This window comes from Erigeron canadensis, chromosome 3 (genome assembly GCF_010389155.1).
Source record: "Erigeron canadensis isolate Cc75 chromosome 3, C_canadensis_v1, whole genome shotgun sequence".
Lineage (NCBI taxonomy): Eukaryota > Viridiplantae > Streptophyta > Magnoliopsida > Asterales > Asteraceae > Erigeron > Erigeron canadensis.
Window position 1 is genome coordinate 7,349,795 of NC_057763.1, and position 15,316 is coordinate 7,365,110.

At 36.1% G+C, this 15,316-nt stretch overlaps 1 protein-coding gene across 1 annotated transcript; it reads left to right on the forward strand.

The window, feature by feature from the left end:
- The first annotated feature begins 724 nt into the window (after positions 1 to 724).
- Positions 725 to 3,485, forward strand: LOC122591446. Its single transcript, XM_043763715.1, has 3 exons — positions 725 to 1,790; positions 1,859 to 2,401; positions 2,485 to 3,485. The coding sequence occupies exons 1-3, from the start codon at positions 725 to 727 to the stop codon at positions 3,483 to 3,485; spliced, it is 2,610 nt and encodes an 869-aa protein (XP_043619650.1).
- Positions 3,486 to 15,316: the final 11,831 nt, after the last annotated feature.

A 15,316-nucleotide genomic window follows, 5' to 3' on the forward strand; every position in this document is an offset into this window, starting at 1 on the left:
ACCAAACTGAATTTTTCTGGTTTGGACTTTTAAACGTTTTTCCACTTTCTTTGACACCGTTAGGTGAAAAATTTTGGAAATCCATATTTTAAATGTTGGGTGTTACAAGTTGGTATCAAAGAAATGGTTTAAGTGAACCAAGAACTATAGGTTTACCATAGGAATTGGACTTAAACCGATAGAGGACATGTAGGGCTTAAGTAGGTATGCTTAGCCATTGGAATGAAATGCTTTAGGACGGGTTTGGGACTGAGTGAGGGTGTAGATTGAGGCAGGAATGTGTTTATATGTTGCTAAAATTTATGTTAAGTAGCCTTAATCTCTTTGTTCTTACTTTAACCTTTGCTAACCGACGTCATTGCATTGTAAACATCATGGTTAACACTCGTACTAACAGTCGACGTGAGAGAGCAGCTCCAAGCAATGCCCAAACTGATCAAAATGGGGCTGGAAATGGTGTTAACCAAAGGCCTCCTCGAAGGCCACTTCCAGGTGTACAACTCACTAGGTCAGAAATTGATCGGGCAAACCCAGTGACTGAGCAGATTCCTACCCGAGCTAAAATGCACGAGGAATTGAGGGCTATTCGAGCTCTTTTGTTAAGGAATGAGGAGGAATTGGCTCAATTGAGGGCTGAAAAGAAGCAAGCTTGCAAAGGAATGAGCACATGGATGGAAACTATTCCAATCGCTCGAATCGTGTTGAGATATCTGCTGAAAGGTCTATGATTGCTCCTAGTAATGTGGTAGCTGAAGGGAATGGTGTGGAAAATGGGGTGGAGCCTCGTGTTGTGGCTACTCCTCGTGTCCACAACTTTAAGTATGAAAGTTTCAAGAAGTGTGGTGCTAAGGAATTTAATGGCACAGTTGATGTAGTGGGTGCAATGGAATGGTTGGCTGATGTTGAAGTGGTTTTTGCTTCATGTTATTGCCCGGATGATATGAAGGTTTTATGTGCTACTCGTGTGTTGACAAAGAATGCTCGAAACTGGTGGAGATCAGCTACGGTTTCCTTGACTCCTGAGGTGCTTGCTGGTATGCCTTGGGGTACATTCAGGGAAAAGTTTCTGGAAGAATATGTGGGTACACGTGAGTTAAGGTTGATCGAGAAGGAATTCAGGGCTTTGAATGCTAAGCCAGGTGCCATAGGTGAGTATGCCCGCTCATTTACAGAAAAGCTCCAGTTTGTAGGTCGTATGGTACTCAAAGAGATAGATCAGATCGAAGCTTACTGTGATGGTCTTCCTGCCAGCTATCGTGGCCTTTGCAGGCAACATACTACTTTGTCTGTTGCTATCAAGGAGTCTAAGAGATTGGATGATGATTTTAAGTCTGAAAAAATGGCTACAAAAGATGATGATAAGAAGTCCGGGTTCAAGAGGAGGTTTAATGGGTCTTCAAATTCAGAAAAACGGTTTAAAGGAGGTTCTTCCTCCCATAAAGGTAAGGATGATAAGAAGATTGCTCCATGGTGTTTAGCTTGCAAGGCCTCACACAACGGGTCATGTTCTGAGAAGACAAAGAGATGTGACAAGTATGGTATGACGGGCCATGCTCCCTCAGTGTGTAAGGATAAGACTCGTCGTTACAAGTGCCAGGAGACGGGCCATTTGATTGCAGATTGTCCCGTGAAGAAGAAAGAAGATGAGAAAAAGAAAGATGAGCCCAAAGCTAAGTCTCGTGCCTTTCAGATGACTACCAACCTTGCAAAGGAAAATGATGAGGTAGTAAGCAGTACTTTTCTTGTTAATTCAAAACCTGCTTCTGTTCTTTTGATTCGGGTGCAAATAGGTCTTTTGTGTCTACCTTATTTGCTCCTAAACTTGGAAGAGTTACTACTCCTCTTGATTGCTCTATAGAAGTAGAAGTTGCTAACGGTACTATTAGTGATATACGTGTGGGCTACGATGATTGTTCTATTGAGATTGAAGGTCGTGCCTTTCCGGTCCAACTATTACCTACTACTCTTGCTGGCTTTGAGGTAGTGATAGGTATGGACTGGTTATCTCAAAATAATGCCAACATTATTTGTTCCCAAAAGATCGTGAGTTTTCCTACTCCTGATGGTAAGATCATTTCTGTGTATGGTGATAAGAAAAGAGGAACCATAAAGATCATCAATATGATGAAAGCTCTCAAGTGTATCCGACAGAACAAGAGTCATTTTCTTGCCTATGTCATTGATGCACGAAAAGAAAAGTCTTCCATTTCTAACGTTGAAGTAGTTTCTGAATTTTCTGATGTGTTTCCGGATGATCTTCCCGGTATTCCTCCTGACCGTGAGGTCACTTTTCAAATTGAACTCGTACCCGGTGCCACTCCTGTTGCAAAAGCACCGTATCGTTTAGCTCCTATAGAAATGAAAGAGTTAATGTCTCAGCTTCAAGAGCTACTTGACAAAGGTTTCATACAACCAAGTTCCTCGCCTTGGGGAGCTCCGGTTCTCTTTGTCAAAAAGAAAGATGCTCTATGCGCATGTGCATAGACTACCGTGAGCTGAATAAGCGAACGGTTAAGAATAAGTATCTTCTCCCGCGCATTGATGATCTCTATGATCAGCTTCATGGTGCTTCCTACTTCTCTAAGATCGATTTACGGTCCGGTTATCATCAATTAAAGGTCAAAAGGGAAGATGTAGCCAAGACAGCTTTTCGTATACGTTATGGGCACTATGAGTTTCTTGTCATGCCATTTGGGTTGACAAATGCTCCAACCGCTTTTATGGATTTAATGAATCGGGTATGTCACCCATTCTTAGATCATTTTGTGATTGTTTTTATTGATGATATCCTGATTTATTCTAAGTCTAAAGAAGAGCATCGTGAGCACTTAAGAGCCGTCCTTGAGGTTCTTAGGGAGAAGAAATTATATGCTAAGTTCTCCAAGTACTGTGAATTCTGGCTTCGAGAAGTTCAATTTCTTGGGCATGTCGTCTCTTCCGAAGGTATTAAAGTTGATCCCTCAAAGATTGAAGCTGTCTCTAAATGGGAACAGCCAAAGACACCCATTGAGATCAAGAGTTTCCGTGGTTTAGCGGGTTACTATCGAAGGTTCATTCAAGATTTCTCTCGTATAGCTAAGCCCATGATAGAATTGACAAAGAATGGGGTGAAGTTCGTGTGGGCTGAAGATCAAGTGAAGGCTTTGATGAAGGATAACATTGATAAAGAGAGTATTGGAAAGAAGAAATATCTTGCCATGGAAACGAACAGCCGTGGTTTCCAAACGTATAAGGGTCGAATTTGGGTACCATTGCTTGATGGTAATCGAGAATTGATCCTGGAAGAAGCTCATAGGTCAAGATATTCAGTTCACTCCGGTGTTACAAAGATGTATGCAGATTTGAAGCCTATCTATTGGTGGCCAAACATTAAGGGAGAAGTTGCCCATTTTGTTGAAAGGTGTTTGACTTGTGCACGTGTGAAAATTGATCATAAAAAGCCATATGGAATGTTGCATCAGTTGGAAATTCCGGAATGGAAATGAGATCATATAACTATGGATTTTGTGACTAAGTTACCGAGGACTCCTAAAGGTAATGATATAATATGGGTTATTGTGGATAGATTGACGAAGAGTGCTCATTTCCTAGCAACACGTCAAGATGTACCCTTAGCCAAGATTGTAAAGATGTACATAAATGAAATTGTGTCCAAACATGGTGTACCACTATCTATTGTTTCAGATCGAGACTCGAGGTATGTATCTAGTTTTTGGAAAAGTCTTCAGTGAGAATTAGGTACTAGAGTAAACTTGAGTACCGCCTATCATCCTCAATCTGATGGGTAAGGCGAAAGAACAATCCAAACGTTGGAGGATATGTTGAGAGCTTGTGTACTAGAGTTTGGTGAAGCATGGGATGATCATTTGAAACTGATTGAGTTTTCTTATAATAATAGTTATCATGCAAGTATTGGAATGCCACCATTTGAAATGCTTTATGGTAGAAGGTGTAGGACTCCAAGTTGTTGGATGGAGCCCGGTGAAAAGCAAATTACGGGTCCTGAAATTATAGAGATCACAGCTGAAAAAGTTAATGTTGCCAAGGAAGCACTTCGTGTGGCTAGAGAACGACAGAAAATGTATGCCGATAAGAAAAGAAGGCCAATTGAGTTCAAAGTCGGTGATTTGGTGATGCTGAAAGTCTCCCCTTGGAAAGGAGTTATTCGTTTTGGTAAGAAAGGAAAGCTAAGTCCACGATTCATTGGACCATTTAAGGTACTTCAACGCATCAAGGATGTGGCTTATCGATTGGAATTACCTCCTAAATTTGATGGAATTCATAGTACATTTCATGTATCTTATTTGAGGAAGTGTTTGGCGAATAAATATAGTGTTATTCCCATTGAAGATGTAAGCATTGATCCGAGTAAAAGAATGATTGAGGAACCGGTAGCCATACTTGGAAGGAAGCAAAAGAAGCTACGCCGAAATTTGATTGACCTTGTGTCAATCAAATGGAAGCACACTCATGGTGAAAGCATGACTTGGGAAACCGAATCCGTGATGAAAGAAAAGTATCCAGAATTGTTCATTTCTGAAGTGATTCCGAGGACGGAATCCTCTTAAGGGGGAGGTAATTGTAACATCTCAAACTTTCCGTGTTTGACTATTTGACCTTCCGTTAGTTAACGTTAGGTTCGTTAGGTTATATGTCCTATATGTGATTAAATGATTTAATGCTTATATGTTTAATGTGCAATGATGTGAATGTGATGTTTAATGAAAGTAATCAAAGCGACGTTAAGTAATTAGGTGCTTGTTAGTGTGTTAAGACTCCCGGTAGAAATATAAGCTAAGAAAGTTAAGTTTAGAACTTGAGGGGTCCTAAGTGTATGATTTGTAATGGGTGGCCAGGGATTAGAGGGCAATTAGGAAGCCCTAATTTCCACAAATCTACTGTAACATGTGTGTGAGAAAAGTCTTAGCCAATCCCCTTCCTTCTCCAAGCAAAGATCCATTCGTTTCGTGCGTTTCGATCAAGGATTGTTTAGATCTTGAGTCCCCTACGTCAAGTGCAGGTAATATAGATGATTTCCTTTGATTTGTGATCATATGATTCAACTTTATGGATTTAATTCAGTTCTTAGTGTTTGGAGTATGGATGGGGGTTGTTGATTATCATTTGTGATTAATTAATCGAGTTTCGATAGTAAGAATGGTTGTTTAATGTGACCTAATGATCCATTTTTGTTAACAACTCGTTCATGGAGTAATTGATGGGGCTAAATTATCAATTAGGTCTTCTCTTTGGTGTAAAACCCGTTTTTGGAAAAAATGACAAAAAGAGACTAACTACCTTGGGTAAAAGTCGAATAGACAAAAGTTGAGAATAGACAAGACTAACTACCTAGGATAATAGTCTCGAAGTAGACAAAAAGAGACAACTTACCAAGGGTAATAGTCAAAAAGGGACTATTATCTGGAGTGATGGTAATTATAGAGTATGTGACACGTATTTAGACTGTAGGTCAGTTTAGTTTCGTTATACTCATAAATCGGTCCTATGTTGATTATAGGTAGTCGAGAATACTTGCAAAGCTCGGTAACTTACGTTATCATTTGTTGTACGCTTCTACGAGGTAAGATACACTATTTTGACACGCTGAGGGTTCAACAGCATGGTTTTCGTATTATAACTTCCTTAATGGTATTTTGTTACTTATAAGTATTCGGGAGTACACGGGAGGTTATATGGGCTATGCAAATGACCAATGAGGCCTGAAATGCAGTCCAATGATATGTGATGTTGTCTTATGAAATGAAATGCAATGTCTTATGATGAATTGATTTATGACACTTGTTGATGAGTATTGAAATGTGCATGTTTGTATGGCTTGTTCATCTAGTTCACTAGACTCTTTAAGTTGCCATGTCACGTGCACGTTTAAGGGCCCAAACGTAAAGATGTATAAACGTGATGATTGTTTAGGTTGTGTAAACACCTAATATATATGTGATGTGGAATCGAGCTCGTAAATTTAACGTGAAAGTGTTAAGCTTAACCCGTACTTGCCCTAGCCCGGTTAAGTGCGTTGATGTGGTTGCTCGGGTAGCTACTTGCAACGAGGTATAACGTGAAGAGTAATACGGGAGGTCTTACCAGCCCCATTGTCATTGAACATATGGATTACTCCTGGAATTGGCTTGCCATTCCTTAACGACATTGATGGACAGCCGCAAGGTGTGTTCATTTAGTCGGGTGTGACTTCAGTTACACTTAAATGATGTTATGATGTGTTATGTGATGATGTTAAAGATGTTTAGGCACAATTAGGGTGACCTATTTTGTATGAAAGCTGATGAATGAGATGATATGTGATGATATGTAATGATATGTCTTCTAATGTCGCAAAACGATCTTTATAATGTTTTAATTGGACAAATGTTTTCTAAACCTTGTATATTCTTACTTAGCTAATTCGTTAGCTAACACTTGTTTCTTGAAATGTGTTGTCCCCTCAGGTTTAGCAAGCTAAAGGTCGTTGATGAAATAAGGAGAGGCATGGGTAGATAGCAAGTGATGATGACATTAGTTTACCCATAGTTGCTACTCCATCTAGACTTTGATTTATGTTTTTGCAATTTTCAGATTTGGAATGTTTGATGATTGATTGCTTTATGTTGGGCAATCAATGGGTTTCCATTAGACTTATTCAATGATGTGATGAGTAACACCTTTTGAAAGAATAAACCAAACTGAATTTTTCTGGTTTGGACTTTTAAACGTTTTTCCGCTTTTTTGACACCGTTAGGTTAAAAATTTTGAAAATCCATATTTTTAAATGTTGGGTGTTACAGTTTTCCTTGGACGTGATTATGTATTCTAATCCTTGTATATCGTTAACGGTTGTTATCCCGACACTTGTTTCCTGTTACTTGTCCCTACGAACTCACCAACTTTATGTTGACCCGTTTTAGTACACTTTTCAGGTGAACAGGTTAGCTCAAAGATGTATTGGATGATTGATTGCTTGATTATGCTAGAATTGAATTTGGACTTGGACTTCTTGGATCCGTGATTCATTATTCCCGATTAGGGTTTATGCTTAGATGTGATTCGGTTACTTGCACTATTGAATGGTTCGTATGGATTTACTTGATCCTTTTATGCATTTAGTTTTACTCTACATAATTTACATGTCGTGATGTGCTATTTGTGTAACCCTCATGATTCCGCCTCGTTGGGGTGTTACATATATTCCTATTCAAATGTTTCCAACAACCGCATCGACCATCACCAATTTTCATAAGTTTTATGAATTTTGATGCACTCATTTTTTCCCCTCTTTTTTACAATTAAAATTGAATTTATATATATTCCAGATTTCGTAATATATATATATATATTATATGGCCGCTCCGATGCAACATAGTGGTACTCCCATCGCTAGCACCTTGTTTCTTTCTCGCTAATGACCACCACTACTATCGTCGACAGCTCCTGTCTTTCCGACTTTTGCTCTAAAATCGGAACAAGCAAAACTATTAAGAAAGTACATGATGTTTTAATATTTGTGATTATTAAGCACCAAGAAGAAAACGATGCATGTCTGCTGGATGTTTAGATTTAAAAATTTAAAGAAGATGAGGGATGCTTTATATTTATTTTTCTTATATGTGATATTTATTTTTTGTGAATTTTTACAATCAAAAGACCAAAATTTTTATGTATGTAGAAATCTTTGACTGTGTCTTAGGAATGATACAATGGATAGATAGATACATGTGTGTGTATCTATAGATATGCAAATGGGGATGAAGGTGAAATGAGGAAACTAAAAGTGTATTTTAATGGACGATTATACCCTCACGTGATATGCATGTGAGGGGTTTAAGGAGCAAAACTGACGGTTGTTAGAGGTAGGGATGACTGACAATAAAAATGAATAGCCCAGGAATACTTAGTGAGAAAAAAAAAGCATAAGGATGAAAATGCGAATAGAGCCAACCACAAGGACAATTTGTGATAAGGAAAATGATAAATCCTTCTAACCAATCATCCTAAAAATCCTCCTAATATATTCAATTGTTAACACATATAATCCACTAATTCTCTTTCCTAATCTCACCCCCTGATTTTCTACATGTCACGATCCCATTAATTAGGAGGATTTTTAGGCTAAACAATTAGGAGGATTGATCATTGCCGTTGTGATAATTTCTCTATATGATTATCAGAAGTTTAGAACATCCAACGTTGGGATGACTGCAAACATATTTAGAACTTTCACGGCTATTTTTGATAGTTTGATGATAATAAATATGCATATATTAGCAAATTTTGGAAGTTCCGTTGATAGGTGAATAAAATAGTTTGTTTTGTAATTGCGTAAAAAAAGGAACTTTGACATTGGCGTCAATTTTTGGATCGAGATACTAAGCTTTGGTATGCTAATAAGGAGTCACTATAAATGGTTATTACATATCTATGTAACTAAGATAACATATCTATGTTAGGTAAAAATCTCGTAAAATGTTTATTTAATGTAATGACCTTTTAAATTCTAGTTATTAGATGTACCTGGGTATATGTGACAACTATATAATCTGCCACGTATAAGTTTTTGATTAGTCAGTTACATCAAATATTTGGGATATGAAAGTTCATTACATGACATAGACATTTTACAAGATCTTTACATAACATTTATATTTGGTCATAGTTAGTTACATTAATATGCAATAATCTCTATACAAATAATTGTTATAATGAACAAACAAAATTTGGATTATACGACACAGGTGTTAGAACTGTAGTGTAGAATATGGATTATAGATCGACTACATAAAGATGAATATATACATATATATATATATATATGAAAACAAAAATTAGAAAGAACATTCAAGAACGTGTAAATAATGTTTACGGATAATTAATTAGTCCCCACTATGTCGTTCATGATTTAAAGGCCACCAAGACCCTCCGAGGATCTATTTGAATAAATACTATTACGATGTTCACGCGATGCGGTCAGGTTACGCTGATGGTCACAGTGACGAGTAGTGTAAGTTATTGATATAAAGTTAGATAATGTTTGATATGAGAAAATCATAAAGAATGAAAATTTAATAAAAAATAATAACAGTGGAGAAAAAAATATTTAAAAAGATAATTAATTATGTTATTTGGTAGTAACAAAGAATAAATATAATAAAATTAAAAAAAGTAATAATAATACAGTTAATACTTGTAACATCATAAAAATAAATAAAAAACAAATTCATTTTCATTCATTCTCTACAATTTATATATAATGGAGAGAATGAAAATGATTCAAAGTTCTCCATAGTCATTCTCATTCTCCATTATAAATAAACAAAGGAAGTGTAACACCCCAAAGTTTTTATGGTAAAGAAATTAACCCCTTTTTATAGTTTTGACATTAAATTAATTTCCTAGTATTTTATTTTTAGATATAGGGTTAATTTAGTTAGAACTTTAGCGAATAGCGGGTAAAAATACCCACAAAAATAGAAAAGGGCGTGGCAAGCCCATGAAGTGCCAGTCATCCATTCTTTGTGACTCACTCTTCCATTACTCTTATTCTCTACTTCTCCAAAATTTCTCTCTTCTCCTTAATTCTTTCAAATCAAAACTTAATTCCTTCAAGTTCAAGATAGAAACTATAATAATAATCATCACCAACAATCCTTATCAAACAAAATTGAAAAGTTAGGGTTTGTGGGTTAGTTGTGGTGGCCAAAAAGTTAAGAGAAAAAGGGGGAAGAAGAAATTCTATCCTAAAGTCTTAAATTAGCTCTTTGAACTTTTGAGGTATTGATATCCTAACCTACTTTTTATCCTTTCCCTTGAAATTAGGGTTCATGGAGTTACCCAATTGGGGATTTTGCTAGAAATTGATTTATGTATAATTTTCTCCCAAATTCTTAGATAACCTAGTTTGTCATTGAGTTGTATGATAAGATTGCCTAAGAATTTTATGTATTCACTTGATAAAGTTGATTTTTACTAATTGTTGAAATGATGATGCAAGTGGTAGATTGAGCTACCTAGTGAAATTGTTGAAAGTGAAAGTAACTCAATGACAAATGAGTTAGGTTTGGATTTAGAAAAGGCTAGTGATTAATAAGAATGACTAAGTTGAGTTAGTCAAGTTTGTGAATATAAGCTTATGCATATTATGATATGATTATAGGTTGAAGCTTGTAATTGTGCATTGCCATATTATCAGGTTATTGTTCAAGTCGCAGAGGAGGTGACTATATTTACATACCTTTGTGTATACGTTGGGTCAATTACCATACGATGTTGAGCAGTTTCCATGTGTGGTAATTGATTTGGCGTTAAGCCCATTTGGGGCATAGTGTTTATGAGGCCTAATAACCTCCGGGACCTAAGAATCCCGATATGTGATTCAGTGGGGCCTAAGAACCCCTTTGTGTATGAGGCCTAAGAACCTCCGGGACCTAAGAATCCCGATAGTTGTTATTGATTGTATTGATTAGCTTATATGGATCCATTTATAGCGTTAGAGTGCAAAGGTGAGCATGTAGGTGTGACACGACGGTGTCAGAGGTTACATGTAATAGTCCTTTGTGCGTTGCCATCCTTCCTGTTCATAAATGTATGCAAGTATATTCACTAAGCCTTTGTTTATATTTTAGTTGTTTCAATTTTCTTATAGGCGGTTCCGAAAGAAGGAACTGAGTTGATTTACTAGAAGCTTGAAGTTAAAGTCTTTTGGAAGAATTGAAGGTAGATTGGTACATTTGCGTAGATAATTAGAAGTCTCACCTCATATATGACTCTTGATACGTTTTTGGTCGTTTGGCAATACCTTGCTTCAGTTTGTTGGTACAGATTCAGGTTGTAAAGGTCTTTTGGTTGAGTCATATGCTTTTGGAAGTAAACTCGATCATTTTTGTTTGATTACCCAAGTTGGTCACTTGACCCATTTGGTGGTCAATGAAGTTGTGAATGTTGTATTGATGTTAAATCATGATGTAATGATGTTTTATACAATTTGAAGTCTTAGTTATGGTTTTAAAAGGTTTGGAAATGTGTCGAATGTGTTCCAAGTATTGGAGTGTGTCAAAATGAAGTTTTGGAAATTTTGGGCAGCAGGTACCCACTGCGCCGCAGTGGGCGAGTTTTGGAATTGTTGGTCGCAGGAACCCACTGCGCCGCAGTGGGTAAACACTTATAAAAATAAAAAAAAATCGTGTTTTCTTTTATCGAGTCCAGTCCTTTCAGAAGTGTATCTCATTCCCTTTCTTCTATTTCCATTCCTTCCTACCAAACTCGAGGTAATTAGGACAAGGACCAGAATTGTAGCAGATTGCGCCGCAGTGGGTAAACACTTATAAAAATAAAAAAAAATCGTGTTTTCTTTTATCGAGTCCAGTCCTTTCAGAAGTGTATCTCATTCCCTTTCTTCTATTTCCATTCCTTCCTACCAAACTCGAGGTAATTAGGACAAGGACCAAAATTGTAGCAGATTCACTTTAGAAATTAATGAATGTCATAAAAAGGATCTAATTTGCAACGATTCCAATGTGCTCGTCAGAAAAGGACCTAATTTGCAACAGGCTCATTTATGCTTGTTAGTGGCGGTTAAGCTGCTGGGTTGACTCTTTTTGACCGATCCCTTTACCTAAAATTTTCCACATGCTTAGGGGTGTAAATGAGACGAGACTGTTCGCAAGCTACCCAAAATCGACTCGCAAATTACTCGAAATTGACTCGGTTTTAGTCTAGCTCGAGCCTCAATATAGCCTCCTCGAAAAGTTCGTGAACTAAATCGAGCTTGTGCTTATTTACATTTTTACCTTTGAATATTATATATTTTTACATAATTACTATTCTACCAAGCCGAGCTTAATCGAGTCGAGCTTGAAATTGTCGAGCCTATAAAACAAATTTGATTTAAAACTTAATTTTAATTCTTAATCGAGTCGAGCTCTACAGTGTCGACACGTAAGGCGAGCTCGAGCTTGAAAATAAAGGCTCGGTCAAACTCAAGTTGAGTTTTACAATCCAGTCGAGCTCGAGCTTGGCATTGTGTCGGCTCGATTACACATGCACACATCCCCCCATGGCCCGTTTCCCATTTCATTTGTAAATTTAGACATTTAACCCATCAATCCTCACTTGCCATCAGCCATCACCTAGACTTATTTCACTTGAGTTTTTATTTGTGTTGCTAGCCAAGCCCCCACATTCACACTAGACAACTCCTTTTTTAATTTTTATTTGTTTGCTTGCCTTGGGAACGAAAGAAAAAGAGGGAGTAGCAGTTCACATATTTGATATTTTCAAATATATTGTAAACTTTGTATTTATGGAGCTGTAGCAGTCCAGCCGAAAGCAGTCCAACACCTTCATTTATTTTCTATTTGGGCCGAGAAGAGCACAAGCAGCCCGTTTGTATTTCTTGTTTGTTCTAGTAATCTAGTTTGTCTTGCGGCTAAAAAAAAATAGGAAGAATCTACCAATATATATATAATAAAGTCCTAAATTCATTCCTAAACAAATAACAACCTTTGGATGAACTCTATCTTTGATTTATAACCATTAGATCAAATTTAGTTATTTTATCTTTTTAAAATGACAATATTAATACTTATACTTTATATGATTACTCGAAATAAACCCTGAGAATCATTATAGTATTACAAATATAATAATAACAATCGTCTATTAAAACAACAACATTTGTTTCCAAATATATATTTAGTTATTTACCTCAGTTATCATCATAGTTCTAAAATTACGATCATCCGATAAAATAATGTATTTCTGTATGATCGTTGAAAAAACTTACCAAAGGCTTGATATTAAATGCAAAAACATGAAAAGTCAATCACACATGTAAATAGGATGAGTTACTTTTTATGTTCTAAAAGTAGGATTTTTGATTATTTTAATTTCTTTACTCATGCTACCTGGTTTTGCAGCTACTCTTTTTTTGTTTATTATTTTGCTACTTTCTATCTATTTTCTTTTCTCACTAACTATGAATTTATTTTTTGCATGAACTTCAAGGAGACACAAACTAGATTTGAACCTAACTTTGATTCAATAATAGAAAACGGTGCAATACAAGATGACAATTAAATAAACATGACATCATATCAAATTAAGCTATGTACGTTAAGAACGAGTACAATTTTGTTAATTTTGGTTGATCTTTTTTGCGTTGTCCACATTTACGAGACAACTAATAGACGATTATATATGTTGGTTTCTAAATAGTTCATGTATTAAGCTGAGGAATAAAAAGAGCCTTTAGGGAAATCACCGTTTTTGTCTTCGTAATTTAAGTAATTTTAAATCAAGGTTTAAAAACATCGCTTTTAAACAACATTGTTGGGCGATGGATAACATTCTAGCATGTGTCAAAAAAGAAAGTTGGTGAAATATGAAGCTTAAAGTTCAACGTATAAAGAACAATACGTACGGTGGTAATTTCGTCACGTCACCTCTCATAATCACGTTGGTTAATGGAAAATTCAAACCCATTACACAAAACTTATTGTTGGGAAAGAGTGAAACATGAAAGTCGAATTAGATATGTGGTGGACACTAATCATCCAACAAAAACCTCGTATATACGGACAATGCCGAAAGATCGGGCAAAATTCATGATCTCGGCCGTTCTCAACACAACTTTGATATGATGTAATACATCATGTTTAACTGTCATCTTGTATTGTACTGCTTTCTTTTAATTTATCAAATTAGTCTGTGTTGTGTTGAAGTTCATGAGAAAATGGACTTATAATTAGTGAGAAAATGGAGGGAAGAGGGAGTAGCAAAAAAGAAAACGACACAAGTGGCTGGAAAACAGATGGGCATGGGTAAAAATTAAAATAATCTAAAATCTTACTTTTAGAATAGAAAAAATCAAATCATCCTAGTTTTAGCCATAGTTTTCGGAACAATCCTATTCTTAGAATTTTTTCTTGAATCGCGACACGAAGTTTCAAGTCAAAAGAAAAGTTAATAATTTCATATTTACCCAACTTCAAGTAAACTTCTATCATCTTTGCCCAAAACACATAGTTTTGATGCCTAGGTGTCGTACACTTCAGTCTTCAGGTTTGGAACATTTTGGAGGAAAAAAAAAGCTTTTCATTAGTAGAATGTGCATTCTTGGAAATAAGATGTTACAAAAAAAATATGGCTTCGATTAATTGTACAAAATGCATTGAAATATGTAAATATTCAAACTTAAAGCTTAAATATAGTAAATGCTTTATATACAGTAGTAGAGATGAGCAAACAACCCGAAATCCAAATGAAACTGCCCGAACCTGGACGGGTCCGATCATATTCGTTTTCCGTTTTGCTGGTCGGACTAAAACAATACTAAATAGACAATTTGAATAAACTATTAAACTTTCAACACAAACAAGCTCGGTTGATGTCACCAAAACAATACCGATATCATCAAAAATAGCAAAATGATCGATCTGTATCATTATTTACCTGTAGCTAGTATAAACTCAATTCTTGTGCCAACTCCCGACATGTTCATAGCCAAACTCACATACACATGGTTCCTTTCAAAAAAAAGAAAAAAAGTTTGCATTTTTCAATAAGGGAGGAGAAGCCCGGAGGTGACTGCAATGAGCAGAAATTTCACTCATAGGACGGCCACCAGCTGCATTCGACGTTTAAACTTTTTTATTCATCTAAAGGGATATTTTAAAGCATAATTCAATTTGTTTATCTAATTAATTAGTGTATCAATTGTGGTAACATTCTTACATAATTACTATTATATATTATATATTTTTACATTTTTACCTTTGAATATTATATATTTTTACATAATTACTATTCTACCGAGCCGAGTTTAATCGAGTCGGGCTTAAAATTGTCGAGCCTATAAAACTAATTTGATTTAAAACTTAATTTTAATTCTTAATCGAGTCGAGCTCTAAAGTGTCGACACGTAAGGCGAGCCCGAGCTCGAGCTTGAAAATAAAGGCTCGGTCGAGCTCAAGTCGAGTTTCGAGCTTCGAGTTTTACGATCGAGTCGAGCTCGAGCTTGGCACCGTGTCGGCTCGACTCGGCTCCACTACACATGCACACATCCCCCCATGGCCCGTTTCCCATTTTATTTGTAAATTTAGACATTTGACCCATCAATCCTCACTTGCCATCAGCCCATCACCTAGACTTATTTCATTTGAGTTTTTATTTATGTTGCTAGCCAAGCCCCCACATTCACACTAGACAACTCCTTTTTTAATTTTTATTTGTTTGCTTGCCTTGGGAACGAAAGAAAAAAAGGAAAGTAGCAGCTCACGTATTTGATATTTTCAAATATATTGTAAACTTT